Source organism: Leptosomus discolor, chromosome 1, assembly GCF_034619465.1.
Source record: "Leptosomus discolor isolate bLepDis1 chromosome 1, bLepDis1.hap2, whole genome shotgun sequence".
NCBI classification, from domain to species: domain Eukaryota; kingdom Metazoa; phylum Chordata; class Aves; order Leptosomiformes; family Leptosomidae; genus Leptosomus; species Leptosomus discolor.
The window spans coordinates 67,458,186-67,473,629 of record NC_141391.1 but is presented as its reverse complement, the minus strand read 5'-3'; the positions used below and the strand labels follow the sequence as shown (position 1 = coordinate 67,473,629).

At 41.6% G+C, this 15,444-nt stretch overlaps 1 protein-coding gene across 1 annotated transcript in view; it reads left to right on the top strand.

The window, feature by feature from the left end:
- GRTP1 (growth hormone regulated TBC protein 1) overlaps positions 1 to 14,731 on the top strand; it is a 37,883-nt gene extending 23,152 nt beyond the window's left edge. Inside the window, exons 6-8 of the mRNA XM_086482104.1 lie at positions 12,002 to 12,174; positions 12,299 to 12,484; positions 14,605 to 14,731. Of these exons, the coding sequence (XP_086338230.1) occupies positions 12,002 to 12,174; positions 12,299 to 12,484; positions 14,605 to 14,694 (449 nt within the window). The 3' untranslated portion in view covers positions 14,695 to 14,731. The remainder of the gene's footprint in view (positions 1 to 12,001; positions 12,175 to 12,298; positions 12,485 to 14,604) is intronic.
- Positions 14,732 to 15,444: the final 713 nt, after the last annotated feature.

The following is a 15,444-nucleotide window of genomic DNA, read 5'->3' as shown; positions in this document are numbered from 1 at the left end:
TCATGGCTGGTTTTGTACCGTTTTATTCTTGTGCCAGTGCTGACTTTTGGGAGTAAAAAAGTCCCCCTCTCTCCTGTGCTTACCTTTCAAGTATTTGTAGGATACAGTCAATTCATTTTAGTCTTTTGTATTACTAAGCTGCTTCAGTCAAACTCTTGGATGAAACTCTTCTCTGTTCCCATTTTAGCCTGATAATGATTTTGTGTGCTTGTTCCAGTTTGAATTGATTTTTTTTTTCTTATTTTTAACCTGATCACAGTGGCACCCTTTTTTGTTTCCACTGGGAAAATTTGCTAGTGCCTTGTGCAGTGGCATTATTTCAGTCTTTCCACAGCTGAAAGTGTTTTATTTGAGAGAGAAAAACTGTAGGATTTCCCTTGCCTTTTCCCTTGTGGCACTCTGGTTTTGATTTGTGATCTCAGTAATAATGCATGCGCTATTGCTCCTCTCTCATTGTCCAGATGTTTTTTCCACAGCTGATAGGAATTTACAACACCTTTTTGCTGAACTTTATTTGCACATTCTTGTCGTTATTTTCAATATCATCGAGTCTCTCTTACTGCAGTCTTTTCACTGTGTTATTCTGTTGTGCCTTGTGTATTGACATGGGACAGTATCCCTCAGTTTAGGTTTGTTAATAGCTTTTTCTCCAACATTTTTAATAAAAATCTTTACATTAGGTACAGCCTACCAGCATTCTTCCAGGATCAGTCTACCAACCTTCCTTCAGCCTAGTACTTCTTAGCCTTCTGGTTTTTAACATTCTTTTTACCCACATGTACTGCCTGGTTGTTTATCAATAATCAAAAATAAGAACAGAGTTTTGAATGATGAAAAAGTCACAAAAGTAGTAGCCTGCACTGAACTAACCGGCATTAACTGCAAGGACACAAGGTGCAATGCAAGATACCACTTTGGTGGGTAGCTTAGCAACTGCTGGTTAAGGCAAATGTCTGCACGTCAAGATAACAGATATCTCATGCATTTCTGTTTTGAGCTCTCTGTGACTCTCAGTTGTATCAGCCGTAGACTTGCAGGTACTGTTGCATAAGAGATTAGGCATAGTAACAGACATGAATGTTTGAACTGAATAATAACATAGATGTGTATCAAAGTCTTGTATATTCTTGTCTTTTGAGTGATTTGTGTTATTACTTCTTTAAAGTCCCATCATGCAGTCTTCCAGGTTCCAGGTTTGAAGGGAAGGGCCACTTGAGAAACGCAGAATGCTGTTCTACCTTTACAGTATTTCTATTTGGACTGTTTGCCTCCTTTATTTGAAGTTAAGCATGTATGTGTTTTGTTCTTGTGGCTGAATTTATTTTAGTGCCCTGATTGGGTATTGCCAGGGAACCTCTGAATGCAGAACTGGCTAGGCAGCTGCATCTTTTTAAGACCTGCTTCTCCAAAAGGGAGTGGAACTTTTTTTCACATGAAGCATTTTATTCAGCTGTGCATGTACAAGACACTGGTAGACCTGAATAGTGGTAGTGTTGAGTTGAGTTTGCAACCTGTGAAGGAGACTGTTGTGTTGAAAAGCGTGTCCTTTCACAGAGAAGATTTGAGCACCGCAGGCACGTGCCTTTGGTGTGGAAAGCTCCTTGCAAGGCTGTACACTACATGCCTGACTTCATGTTTGCAAAGTAGTTTTTGATAACCGAGCATTTTTTTCATAGCACCATCAACCCAGAAAATTTCAGTGGATTGATCAGTTCTGGGCTGTTTGCTTAACGTCCTCCTCTGGCAGCACCCAGCTACAGGGCCGTGAGCTGGCAGAGTTCTCGCTCATCCTTAGAGAGTTCCTCTGTGATCGCACGTGAAGCCGTAGCACCTCTGGAGTTCAACATCACGTCGACCCCTAGGAGACAGGGATGCTTGGCTGGTGGGCTGCATGATTAGGAGTTTTGAAATACAGGACTCCAACGTGTTTCACTGTTAACCAGCAGCCACGATGAAAGCCTTAATCTTTGAACATTAGAGGTCAGTTGTATTTACCTAGGAATTAAGCATGCAGTGTCCTGTTAAGCTGAAGGTGGAATGTAGGAGTCATCATGTGCCTGTATTTAGAAACCATGATAAGCCTGAAATGCTTATGACTTACAAATCTGAACTGGTAGGGGATTTGGGAGACTTGAACAAGCAGGAAATGAGTAACTGATGTTTTTCTTCTTTAAGATGATATATATATTTATACTTTTGGAATAATTTATTCCCTGTACATGTCATACGCCCCCCTGCCCTGCACCCCAAATCACAAGTCTCATCAATAAAAGAAGAGTCTCAATATTTAGTAGGTGTGCCGTAGGTAGCTGGGTAGAAATCTTGGTTTTGTCTAAACCAGAAGTTTCGTGTATATGACAAGTATAATATACATGTTGCCAGCCTTACTTTTGTGAGGAAACATGCTAAGTTTCAGCTATGCAGCAAAGGACCCATAGTGTTTAAAAATGCTGAAGAGTATTGTGTTCCTTGATATGACTGTATTTACACTGGAAGCAGAACCTAAATGACTTATTCCAGCCAGAGAAGTCAGGTAGGCCTCTTTCCTCCTGGCAGGCAAGCAAGCAAACCCCGTATTAACAGAACTTCATTATGTTGAACTTGAGGTATCTTCAGTAGGCCTTCTGTGGTATCACTCTGGGTGGGACTGCAGCCCTTGGCTGTCTGTGCAGACAGTGGTATTTGCCCGTTTATCTCCCCAATAAATCAAAGTTTCGCACCTTTCAAAGGCCACCAGCATAATAAACTTTTCAAATGAGATCTTAGTTTAGTTAGGACTGATCAAAACGAGGAGGGTAGGTAGAGTGCTGGAAACACAGAAGTGTGGGTTTGAGGGAAGAGGTCCCTTTTTTTTGTTGTTTTGTTTTGTTGTTGTTTTTTTTATTTTGAAGTGCAAAAAGCAATTAGTGGCCAAGCCTTACCATGCAGCATCAGGTTTGTGCTTTATGTTCTATCAGAATAGCCATGTTGGTTTTTTGGGGTTGTTATTTTTTAGTTTTAGCTAACGGCTCTAGTTTTGAGTTGTGGAAGCACTGATGTGCAAGGTGGCATTGAAACTGTAGCTTTGACAGAGCTGTCTCCGCGTTGAAGTGATGGTGCTGTTTTAACTGCGCAATTAAAGCAGCAGAGGCGCAAAGCCCGAGTGAATAGCTTGTTTCGTTCCCCACAACATTTTTTTTTTTTTTGGCCTTCTAATGGTCAGCCAGGGTTCTGCACGTTCAGTTTTCAGTTTTAATAGCTCAGCCTTCCTGAATGTGTCGCTTTGACAGCAAGAAGCGTAATATAATGGCAGACATGTATAATGCCATTGTAGGTGCTCAACGTAGATCCTGATAGACAGGTTTGTATTTTAACTTGTAAATCCCCATAAGATATATTCATATGCTTGAAGTAATTCATGTGTTAAATACCAAGACTCATAAAACTGGAAATGTAACGGGATTTGCTGAACTAGAAGCCAGCTGAGGAAACGTTAGTATTTCCTCCCATTCCCTCTGCAGCAGACTAGTTTGGCTAGAGCTCATCTTTGTGAAAGGTCCCAAACTTGGCCTGAAGTAAAGACCCTACAACCACTCCTGGTAGTGTATTCAAACTATAAATCACTCTTATTAAAAATCTTTGCTATACTTTTTGTTGGAATCTGCCTTGTCCTGACTTACAGCTGTTGCTTCTTTTTAAGACTTTGTCATACTATATTGAAAAGCCCATAATGCCTAGAGTGTTTTCTCTATCAAGTGGTTAAGTTTGCTTTTCATTTTCCTTGCATAAATTCTACAAATAGAGAAGTTCCTTACAGAGCTCAATTTTTTTTAAGTAGCAGTTATAACCCTTTCTTTCATGTCCTTTCCCGTTCTTCAGCTTTCTGCTGTAAATGTGAATATCAGAGCTGGATGCAGTTTTCTAACCTCAGTTTTACTAATGTCATATACAGAGATGACATACTCATGACGTACTTCAGTGGTGAATATATCCAACAATTACTCTGGCTTTTCCTGAGCTAAGATGCGCTTACTCTGGATTTGTCATATTTGCAATTTAAGATAATGGAAAATTTTTTATTTTAAATTGCCCAACTGTATTGCCAAGTTGTTTTTTTTTAACATGGCATAGTATGAAGAAGCACTGACAGTGCGTTTGATATTGTTTCAAAATATAGCATAGTGCATATGCAGCATAGGTGGCTGCGTAAAGAATGTGTTTGTGGAAGGAGAGGTGCTTTGGGAGTGAAGGAAATTATATGAAGAAAACCGTGGGCAGTGGTAGCTTTTGTCTACCTAGGTGTACAAGAAGTGACTGTTTAGTTTCAGAGAGATGCTTGGGAAATACAGCCTCAGTTGATTCACATGTTTTATGTTCAGAAGACTTGAATGTTTTACTAAGCTTTCAATTTATGGCTAGTGGAGAAGCCTCATGTGTTGTTCTTACAGTTCTAAAACCTGTTGCTTCAAGATAAAAATGAGTTCTCTTGTTAGCTTCTTCAAGCTTGAAGTAAGAGGATTCTCCTTCCCTTCAGACTGAAGGGTTGAATTGGTTTCCCTCTCCAAATATCAGGCTAGAACCGTATGTGTCTGCCCAGATCTCTATTTTAAGCCTCCTGCTTCTGTCCCGGTCTTTTAAATAACGTGCTTGGTAGTTCCCATGGCGTGACTGTGGCGTTCCTGTAAAGAGTTGAAGAAAAATGCAATGCTGGGGTTGTTCTTAGTGTGAGAGAATGTAAATGCTGTATTTTGTGCTGAGGTGTTAAGAATAATCTTGTCAGTGCAGTGAACTGATAAAATAGCTATTCTTCCTAATCCCATAGAGCAATTTAAAAAGCCACAGATTCAAGAATCCTTATTCAGCTGAAGTCATCAGCCACTCAGACTCACTGTACAATTGTAAACTCATTTAAAAAAAAAAAATAAATGTTTGTTTCCTCTACAGGCAGTGGTGGTAATTGTCAATGCTTGTTCATGAATGCCCTCTCCCTTTGAGGAAATTGCTGTTAAAAGTCTGTCAAAGTGTTTTGTGGCTCCTGGGACCACTGTCAACCCAGTAAGCTGCAGCCTTCTCCAAAGCATGCGACCCAGGCTGGCACAACTCTGAGTGCCATGACTGGAGGCAGGCCAGTCAGTTTGGAAACAGCCGAGTGGTGAATAACCCGTGTCCGTTGGTGTCTGGCAGCTCACTGATACGATGAAAAACCCGCTATCCACAAAAGGAGCAATTCCAATGGTAGTGGATGGGAAGAGGGGGGAGGGGGAAGAAAGGAGAATGTCACCTGTACGAGAGTGCTTTGGTAGCTATGACCTTAATCTAGACTAGTTCTTAATGATGCAAATGTCTCTGCTGAGCAGCACATAACAGAGAGTATTTAAAAAAACAAAACAAAACAAAAAAACCAACAAAACAAAAAAACAAACAGCCAGCTTCATTCTCCGTAACTAGAGTGTCTGAAAGTTGCATTTGTGCTTTCTAACGTGCCACTAACTTCAGGTTTTTTCTCTGAGAGGTTACACGTGGAGTCTTTGTTTCTTTGTATTTCATCTCTGCCTTCTGTAATGTCTGGGAGGATATCATTGTTGCCTTTCTTTCCATTGTTTGTATAATTAACAAGCATCCTTCTTCAATTTCCAGTGGTAGCTACTACATCTGCTCAGAATCCCACTGTGCTGTGTGAAATGCAAATAGGAAAGCAAAGGGCTTTCTGCTCCACAGGATCCATTTTCCGAGTTTGGGAACAGATACAGAAGATCAGGCAGATGGGATTACGTAGAAACAATCAAACGCTGCCTTTTTGTGCTTGCTGAAAAGGTGTTAATAGTAAATAATTACTCAAAATACTATTATTCTAAATTTTGTGAGATTTAATTTCTGTATCACAACCAATAAGCATCCACAAAATGCTTGCATTCTTTCTTTATTTTTTTTTTTTTTAATGTGCTTCTGCCATCCAAAATGAATTGAGCTTGCTTATGGTTTTTTAAAGCTAATGTTCAATTGTGAATGATACGGCTTCTGCTGGTTCTGGTGTGAGTTCAGTACCTCAGGAGAGAAGTTCTGGTTCGGTTCAGATCGCTGAAGGAAAAATAAAATACGGCTGGAGCCTGTTTTGGGTTGGTTGGTTTGTTGGAATTTTTTTTTTTTTTTTTTTTCCCAGTTCCCTGGAGAATTAGGAACTTATGTTTTAAAAATAGCATAGTTAAGAGTTCAGCTTGCCATTTAACCATGTATCTGCAGGATATCACTTTGGCCAGGACATCTGCAGGGGGTCACTTTGGCCTGATATTGCAAAAAAAAAATTGGCAGTACTCTTGGTTTTCCTCCTTTTCCTGTTGTGACTTTCTGATTTCCTCCCAAACAGAGATTGTCCAACTTTTTATGCCAGGCTCATGATATAGATTCTTAGAAGACCTATTGCACATTTTGGGACTGTCCCATGTTAGCAATCAAATAGCAGAACGTTGCCCTACCTCCATGGACAAAGCAGGCCGAGTCGCCAACAGGGAGAAAGAGCGAGTCAATAAATTGTGTAGGAATAGCATAAATGGTCTTTAGATGCTCTGGAGGTGAGGAGGGGCTGCCATCGTAATCTAGTTTGACCTCTGTGTAACTGAAGTGATTAAACTCATTCCATGTGTGTTGCGTGAAGTTCGTAAACTCAGCTATGACAGCGTATCTTTTTGGAAAGGAAAGCTTTGCACTGCCAAGGTTATTTAAAACAACCCCTGCGTTCAGCAACATGCAAACAGTCAAGTTTGATAGTGAAGGATTACTGGAAAGGATTTTTTTTTTTCCCCCCCCACAAAGGCACGTGCCGGAATCTGTTTCCGTTTTGATTTGAAATGTAGAACCGAGTGCTTTTCATGAAGTTGGCCGATCCTGTTCATGGCAACCCCTGCTTTCACCTGCCAGCACTGAGGCCTGCTATAGTTGTCCCTTCTGGATTCCAGCGAAGTCTGGTAGCAAATGGTAACGTGTATCTACAGCAAGGGGACATCTTTGAATGATGCAAGTTGATATAAAAATGAACCATTTTTGCTTGTTTGAGGGAGGAGAGAGAACATCAATTCACCCCCTGCCACGGCTCTCATGGACATTATGAACATATTCCTGTGAATAAAATACTTTACATTGCTTATGGTTGTGAGAAAAGTTAAACCAGCTCATTTTTAATTTTTCAGTTTGGTTAAATAAATTGGATTGCCAAGACAAATCGCTCAGTTTATCCCAGGCGGGGTTATACAGGCTCTTGAAATAATTGTGAGAAATGCTGGAAGATAAGCAGCAGAGCTGGGGTCTTGTCTTGGGCATTTCTATAACACTAAGAATTCATCTCATGTTAGTTCCAGTGGGAGTATTTATATTTAACCTGACATACGCACAACAGACTTAAAGGATTCTTTTTTAACTTCTGCAGCTCTGACTTTCCAGAAGGCTGTAAGAGTACTGCTTCTTAAACTTTTATTTTTGGAACCTCTTATTCTATTTGTAACGGAGAACAAGGTCGTAAGGTCCCTACAAGCTTTATCCTTATTTCCTGCAAATCTCATTACTGCTCTGGAGCACAAGCAGACAGTTATGTCTTAGTTGTGGACATCCTGGTAGGATTTGGAGAGGCGCTAATTATTGTGATAGGGAGGCAGTGAAATGCAGTTTAAGGAGTATCTCTTTGCCAGGTGCTGAGCTAGAACAGGTTTCAAGCTCGGTGACAGCATGCCACAGTCAGCGCACTGTTAGTAACAAAAAGCCCATTAAACAAGAAAAAATGCCCCTTCATCTGATCACCTGTCTTGCACAGCAGCAATAAAATACCTGGCAGTGGTGAAGCCAGCTTTTCCTTTTTGCTGCTCGACTCCAAGAGGAAGAGAAGCTGACGACCTCGGCAGAGCCATGGGGCTGCAGTGGTGTTCGGGGTCAGGACTTTGAGGAAGGCGCACTAGATGGGGCGAATTCCACGTGGGGTGCTGCCTGCACTGCCCTCTGCTACGCTCCTGGGCACTCTTAAACTTAGCAAGGCATCCAAAATCCCTAGGCAGGCACCAGGAACGACAGACAAGGCAGAGCAGACGCATGTGCGTAAGCCACAAAGGAGAGCTGAGAGGAAGGTAAGGAAAGCCTAGGAGCAGTTTACAAAAGAGCTCAGAAATGTGAGGTTTCGTATTGGGAAATTTAATTTTCATCTAGACATTTTTCTGGAATTTAATAGTTATTTAATAATAGAATATAATAATTTGTAATGCAATATTGCATTTGTTGTCTTCCAGAGGAAGATGTGATGAAAAGTAATATAGTATGTGATCGCCTGTTAACATTATCACTTCCATTTGACAATTTGAGGAATAAAAGGAAACAATCTGGCTATGTGTTTTTTCAGGGGGATGATACATTGTCAGAGGACATTCTGATAAACCAACCTAGGTCAATAGATAGACAATAAAATTACCCTACATTTGATACTGTGGGTTGTTTGTTGTTTTTTTTTAAATTAGTATGTGGCAGATTGGGAGCAGTTACTGACTCGAGTCTGTTCTGGGTCATCAACTGCTCAGTATTTTGCCAGATTAATGAGAGGGAAAAATAATTAATATGCTAATTAAATGTGGATCATGCAAATCTAGAAATTTCAAATTATTTGCGAGACAAGATATGGAAGGAACATAAAGCTGATATGTATTTTGATGGAAGGTGAGTGAAAGTAATTTCCTGCGCGGTATCTTGTGAGAAACAGCTTTGTGGAGTCGGGGAGGGTTAGGCTTGTGTAGACTTGTTTATAAACAAGGATATGTTGACTTTAGGGAGAGATTCTGGGCAGAGCAGCCAATTATAAAAGATGAGGAAAATAGGGCACACAGTGCAATGTCTGCAGTGAGGGAGAGCCGCAGGATTTTTGCTGAGGGGACGTTTCTAGAAGGCTTGGGGACTGGGCATCCCTAGCAAATAAGAACAGAATAGAAGAGCCACGTAGGTTAAATGTTACCAAGCGCTTGGGCACCGAACCAAGTTACAAAGCCACCTTCACTAGCGAGACCAGACGTGGGCCACGAAAGGTGGCTCGAGCACGACGCTGGGTCCTCTTCTGACTCGCCTGCGTGGTTCTGGCTACCCCTGCGTCGCCCTGATGACTTGGTGCGGGTCCCTTGGGCAGGGTGCAGGCGTGGGAGCTGCTGGCTGCGCTCCCGGGTGGCTGTGCCTGGAGGCCTGGCTCCCCTCCCGGCGGCGGGTAACGCTGCCCTTGGAAGAAGGATCGATGTTGGAGCTGTGAGCTAACCCCTGGGCTCCTGCAGGGCTGCTGCCTTCCTTGTAAACGATCCGTGGGCCAGTTTGGCACAAATACGAGGTCCTGCAGGAATGGTTCTGGGGGCTTTCCTCATTTGAGGAGCTAATTTTATGTACATACATTTATGTATAAAAGTGTATATATGTAGTAAAATTATATAGATAAATTATAACTACATATTAATTATGTGTAATAATTACAATTAATACCCACAGTCACTATAATTAATGTATAATAATTACATATACAAATGTCTTGGGTGCAGATTCTTTGAACGCAACTTGTTTCTGTTGTGAACTGGCGGTTAATATCCTGGAACAAACCTGCTGCTCGTTGGCATTTGCATAAAATCGTTAATCCCTCCTCCGGCTTGGTTTGCAGGACGTTGCAGTGCTGTGTACCAGGGCACGTGGGAGCTGCTCCCGCTCCGTGAGGACCAGCAGGAGGCTGCCCCAGATAGATGAATAGTTCCTTTTTCCTTTCTGTCCAGCAGTACAATCTAACAAAAAGTTGAACGAAATTTTAATTTACGCCGAGGCTTCCCGGCTGCTTGCTGCTTCAGCAGTTCAAGGAGTGACGTACCCGAGTTGCCTGGCTGTTAACTTTTTACTCACCAGCTCTCAAAAAGCCAGGTGGGTGTCTGGTTGCGTTCTCACTGAGATCCTGACATTTACTTTGCTGTACAAATTAAAAATAGCAGCTGCTCTTGAGTTCAGAGTATTGGAGGATTGCAGCAGAGCAGAGAGCATGTGGGCTGCTGCCCTTCCTCCTGAGGACACTCTTGTGGTAACTCGAAGAAGTGTTAAGTACTCGCATGTCTCGGGAGCAGAAAAAAAGAAAAAAAAATGGTTTGTGGATGTATGAGAGGAGGAGGAAGGGTAGGAAAGGGAAGGTGGCTTGTTCTGTTATTTGAAATGGGGTTAATTTTTTTTTTTTTTTTTTTTTTAAGATGCTACTTTAAGTGAAAAAGGTTTACTCAGCCAGCCAACATTACTTTACCTGCACTGCAGTTCGCAAATGAGCGCCACACTAACACCAGATATGCGGGAAGAGTGGGTTTTGTGTGGCTTTGAGGTCACGCTGTGACTCTCTTTGTCTTTCGTACGCTTTTTCACAGGATTACTTGTGCTTTAGCTCTCAGAGCTTTCCCTACAAACCATCGAAAGGCAAATGGTTAAAGGAATGTGTATAGTGGCAGTGACTCTTATGATAGGAGCTTTACCTATCATTCTTCAATAGGAAGGAAGAAAACAAGGCTCACAGAGAAAAAGTTGGGTTCCTAGAGGCTGAATGCGATGCTCCTTAGTAGTATAAAAACTCCTGTAGGTGTTCTGCAGTTTGGACAGGGCAAATGTAGAGCAAAAAGCTCCTGCGGTGGCAATTGTGTTCAAGAAAACCACTGACCCAGGAAAGAGTGGGATATTAAACTGCTCCTGTGATTTCATTAGAGAAATGGAAGTGGTTATAAATGTTCTGCATAATTTGGACACCTTAAACTTATTTTTGGCGCAGGGAGGTTTTATTAAAATTATTTCGGACAAATAGGCTTTGCTTTTTCTGATTCCTTCACCTCCATGTGAACCATCGGTCTAGGCCGTGTGTGTCTGGGAACCTTGGCAGAAACCAGCTAAGGTAGAGAACCCAGCTTTCCAAACACGTACAAAGGTGCTTGTGTTACCAGTTATTTCCTTCAGTAAACAATGTTAGTAACATAGGTCTTGTCAGCAAAGCACTAGTGAACCATCAAGGATTGCTTCTCAGGGCTGGAGCCGTCAAGTCCAGCTTAAATGTTTCTGTCACCATCTAAACCCAAAATATTAATTCCTTAAACATCTCTTGAATTCTTTGCTGGGCCATCTGAACTCTTATGAACTGAAATAAGCTTTTTCTTCCCTTAACTATACCCAGAACTGTTATGCTTGTTATGCAGCCTGCACCTTGGTAATGAAAATGCTTGCCCTGTCAAACAGCTGTGGAGTAACAGTTGTCGTGTGCTCCATTTTTCTTAATTTTGGGTTTATCGGTTTAGTGCAGTGACCAGCAGCGTAGGAGATGTAGGTCTAATTTCAGCCCCCATCTTGCAGATAGATTAAGTAGGACAAGATGTTCCCTGAGGGATCTGTCATTCACTTCCTTTTGGAATTAGTCTATGAAAAGTGGGATTTCCTTGGCCCAGCGAGAAAAAGAGGAAAAACTCTTAAATGAAGGGCTAGGTCACACCCTAGGAGAAGTGGTATCTGGCCTCCAGCACCCCTGCACAGCTGACACGCTCAGAAATTCACATTTCCAGTTTGTGACTGGACCCAGTCTAGAGGCTACAGGTTGTTTTGGAGTTTTTGGTTACCTGTCTGGGTATTGTGTGGACTTGGAAGTGTGCAGTCCCCACTCTGGGAAGGAGCGGGTGGTTACACTGAACTGTTTAATTATTAGTAAGACTTTCGTAGTTTAAGCTAGCAGTTAAAACCTGCCCAGGTTATCCTTCCTTGGGAAGGAAGGACAAATTGCCAAAAAACATCAGAGAGAAAGGAGCCTTTGGTAGGCACGAATGAAGCATTTGTGTAGAGGCATCAGCTTTGGCTGACCGAGAAGTGCTGTGTGACCACAGCACAGTCATCTGTACTTCATCCTGGGATCCGCAGGCTCAACGTGCCTTTATATACTCAGCTGCACAGGATGTTGTCTTCAATTTTGTGAAAAGATCCATGTCCACAGATTCCTGAATTTTGGTTTCTTCTCTCCAAGATTATTACAGTCCTGCAATGTTGGGCCTGAAAACTGATCAGGAAGTCCTTGGAGAACTTGTGAAAATGAAAGTTCCAGCTGTGGCAGAGCTGATGGAAAGACATGGCGTCATGTGGACCCTGGTGGTGTCACGCTGGTTCATATGCTTGTTCATTGACATTCTTCCAGTAGAGGTAACTGGTAACATAAAGTTCTCTTAACAGACACTCAAAATCGTCATTTCATTTGTGCTGCTTTAGTAGCAATTACCTACTGGAAATCAAGAAGCTGTAACGTGAATTCTCTCCTTTCCTGCAGACCGTGCTCCGAATATGGGACTGTTTATTCTATGAAGGGTCAAAGATCATCTTCCGCGTGGCCTTAACATTAATTAAACAACACCAAGCTTTTATTTTGGAAGCCACGAATTTCCCTGACATTTGTGATAGATTTAAGCAGATCACCAAAGGAACATTTGTAACAGAGTGTCACAGCTTCATGCAGGTAAATCCTCTGCAGCTCTTAGTGGTTACAAATTAAAAACAAGACTAAGTTAGAAATGTTTTGCTCAGTCAAAAAGATGGATGCAGCCAGGAGAAATGTATCTGTGGGAATTGCCAAAGGATTAAGAATGTTTTTATGTAAGACACTCAAACCTTTCTATGAAGTTTTTAAAAGAATTATTATCTAAGTACACATACAGCAATCCATTCACATTATTTGTCATACAGGGGGAAAAAAAAAATCTTTTTGCCCTTTTTACCAGTTAAGGCAGGAAGTCTGACAAAAGAGTAACCTTAGTGCATTCTTTCAGTGAACTATGGCTTGTGTTCTTGTGCTTTTTTCCAGAGGAACTGTAATGGAGTACTGTAGAATAGACACAAAGTGAATTTTAAACTTGCATCGATAAATCTTCACAGTGCCAGAACACAAAAGCGTTCTGTTTAGAATAGAAAGGTAGCACCAAGTTCTTATTTCCAGACAAAAAACAACCTGAAGTTGAGCGCTCAAGTCTTATGACAAGCTGCAAACTAAGAATTACTCTTGCAAAATATTAACAGATTGGATGCCAAATCTGTATGAACATTAGATTCGGAGCTAAACTCAGGAGATGGAAATGTAAAAGACGTTGGCTGCAGAAAAATAACAGGAGCACATCTGTTGGCCAGTCACTTGGCCAGCTCCGCTAGGGTGGTTTGCTCAGCACGCACAAAACGACATCCCAGCGGGTGACACTGACCCCCAACAGAGCTTCATGCTCATGTCGGAGCTCTGCACAGGTCTGTCGTAGCAGGATATCATTCACCTTACATTTCCTTTTTGTTCATATAGAAGAAAAATAAGCTTAATAACTCATTAGTGTTTGTGTCTTTAATTAAAGGAGCAAAATAAAAATAAATCACTGGTACAGCTTTAGTGTAGAAGAGAGACGGCCGAGGGGCTTTCCCATTCCATAAAGGGCTTGGAACAGGGGTTTTGTTAAACGTTAACTGCCAGGAGAATACCAGTTCAGAGGCTGATACAAATACTTGTCCTTGAAGGACTTCCCCCCCCCCCCTACTTTAATTACCTTAACATTTTATAGCAGCTGGTTTTAGAAAATAAACTACCTTTTTCTTGAAGTTACAAGGAATAAAACAGTTTATTTTAAGTGCAGTAGTTACTGTAGTGAGGGGGCTTTGAAGGTAATTAAATAAACAATTTTGGTAACTTTGAAACACAGAGTTTTGGGTTTGGATTTGTTTGGGGTTTGTTTTTTTCAGCAGCACAGCTACTAGTACCAGTAGAGGTGATGACAGTTGAGTATTTCATGCCTCCCTCCTCTGAACAAAACCTTAGGTTTTAGTTTAATGCAGTGCAGGCTTCTTGACCAGAATGCTGCGCAGAACTGGCTCATTTATAATCTCAGCTCCAGCGTTGTTAGTTACAACTACAGAGAACTGAGGGGCACACACACAGCTGTAGATTAAAATGCATAAGCTTGCAGCTTGCTTTGTAGTTTTGTTCAGTCAGAAGTTTTAGATAAAATAGTGGAAACAAATGTATTGTTCTTCAGCAACAAGTCAAAGGAAAAAAAAAAAGTTACAGTTGTGTGACAGCATTTTAAATGCCTCCAATTCTTACATCCATATGCATTACTCCCCTGGAAAGCCTGGTGGAAAGGAACAGCAAAGGTAGCAGAGCAAGGGATGAAGGCCGATTTTTGGCAGTAGGAACATACCGCCTTATGCACTTATGTGTTCCAGCACCGCAACAACCTATGCCAGCACCACGAGAAAAAGGCGCTGGTGCTTTGTAGTGTTCCTCAGGACGGATTAATATTGTTCTACATCGGCCTGCCATCCACCAACACAAATGCCTCCTAAAATAACTTATATTCAAACTACCTTTGGTACCATTGCTTTTGCGTAAGTTACAGCACTTGTTACGAGCTGCAGGTTTACCAGGTCTTTCCAGCAGAGTAGGAAAGATGCTGCCCTGGTTCAAGGAGGCCAAACAGCAGTAAGTGTTTCCACAGGATGGACATCAACGCAGGGATTTCACACTTCAGGGAATTACATGTGAGTGCCAGCATGTTGTCCAAAGCCAGCATTTAACGAAGAACTTTCTCCTTTTGCCCCCAGAAAATATTCACAGACCCTGGAAGCTTGTCCATGGCAACAATCAACAAACTCCGAGAGACTTGCAGAGAGAAGTTGCTTTCTCAGGGATAACTCGCCAGGTTGAACCAGGTGGTCAGACACCACAGCAGTTGGCACATTCCTCTACTTGCACTGACTAAAGCACACTTTAAGCTTTCCATGAGTTAACTGACACACGACCAATTTTTCCTGCCTCTCAATTAAGTGTTGTTAACACTTTATACTGTATGTCAGACTCGGTAACTGGAACTGGTGGTTCTGTTGTTGTTTGTTTTGGTGGTGGTTTTTTTTTTTTTTTTTTTTTTTTTTTTTAAGGTTAGAAGTGTTTTCAGAGTAGAATGTGATCAGTGTCAGGACACTCCTCTTAAAAAACAGTCAGCATCCTTGTCTTTTCAGGGCATTTTGTAATGTTAAAACAGGTGTATAAAATTACATATCCTTCCTACTGTATTAACTGTGACACTGCTATAATTTGTACAAAATAAATTAATTTAATTTGTCAGAACTTGTTTGTTGGTGCGAAGAGAGTAAAAGATCCGATTCTCTTTCCTGACTGCCACTAGCTGGCTAGAATACAAGCATCTTCCCTTTTCCTCTTAAGGAACTTAATAGAGCAAAGGGGAAGGTGATCTTTATCTTCACTAGGAGTTGCTCTACGCAGCGTGTAACAGCTCTTCAGGTAAAGGCAGCAGGGAACACGGGCAAGGCCAGGCTACAGAAAGCAGCAGCAAAAATTCCTCTATAACCACTCTTAATATTTTACATGCTTATTCAGGGGTTTCTAGCCCTAGCACAGTAGGTAACAACTCATTTGGCTCAACT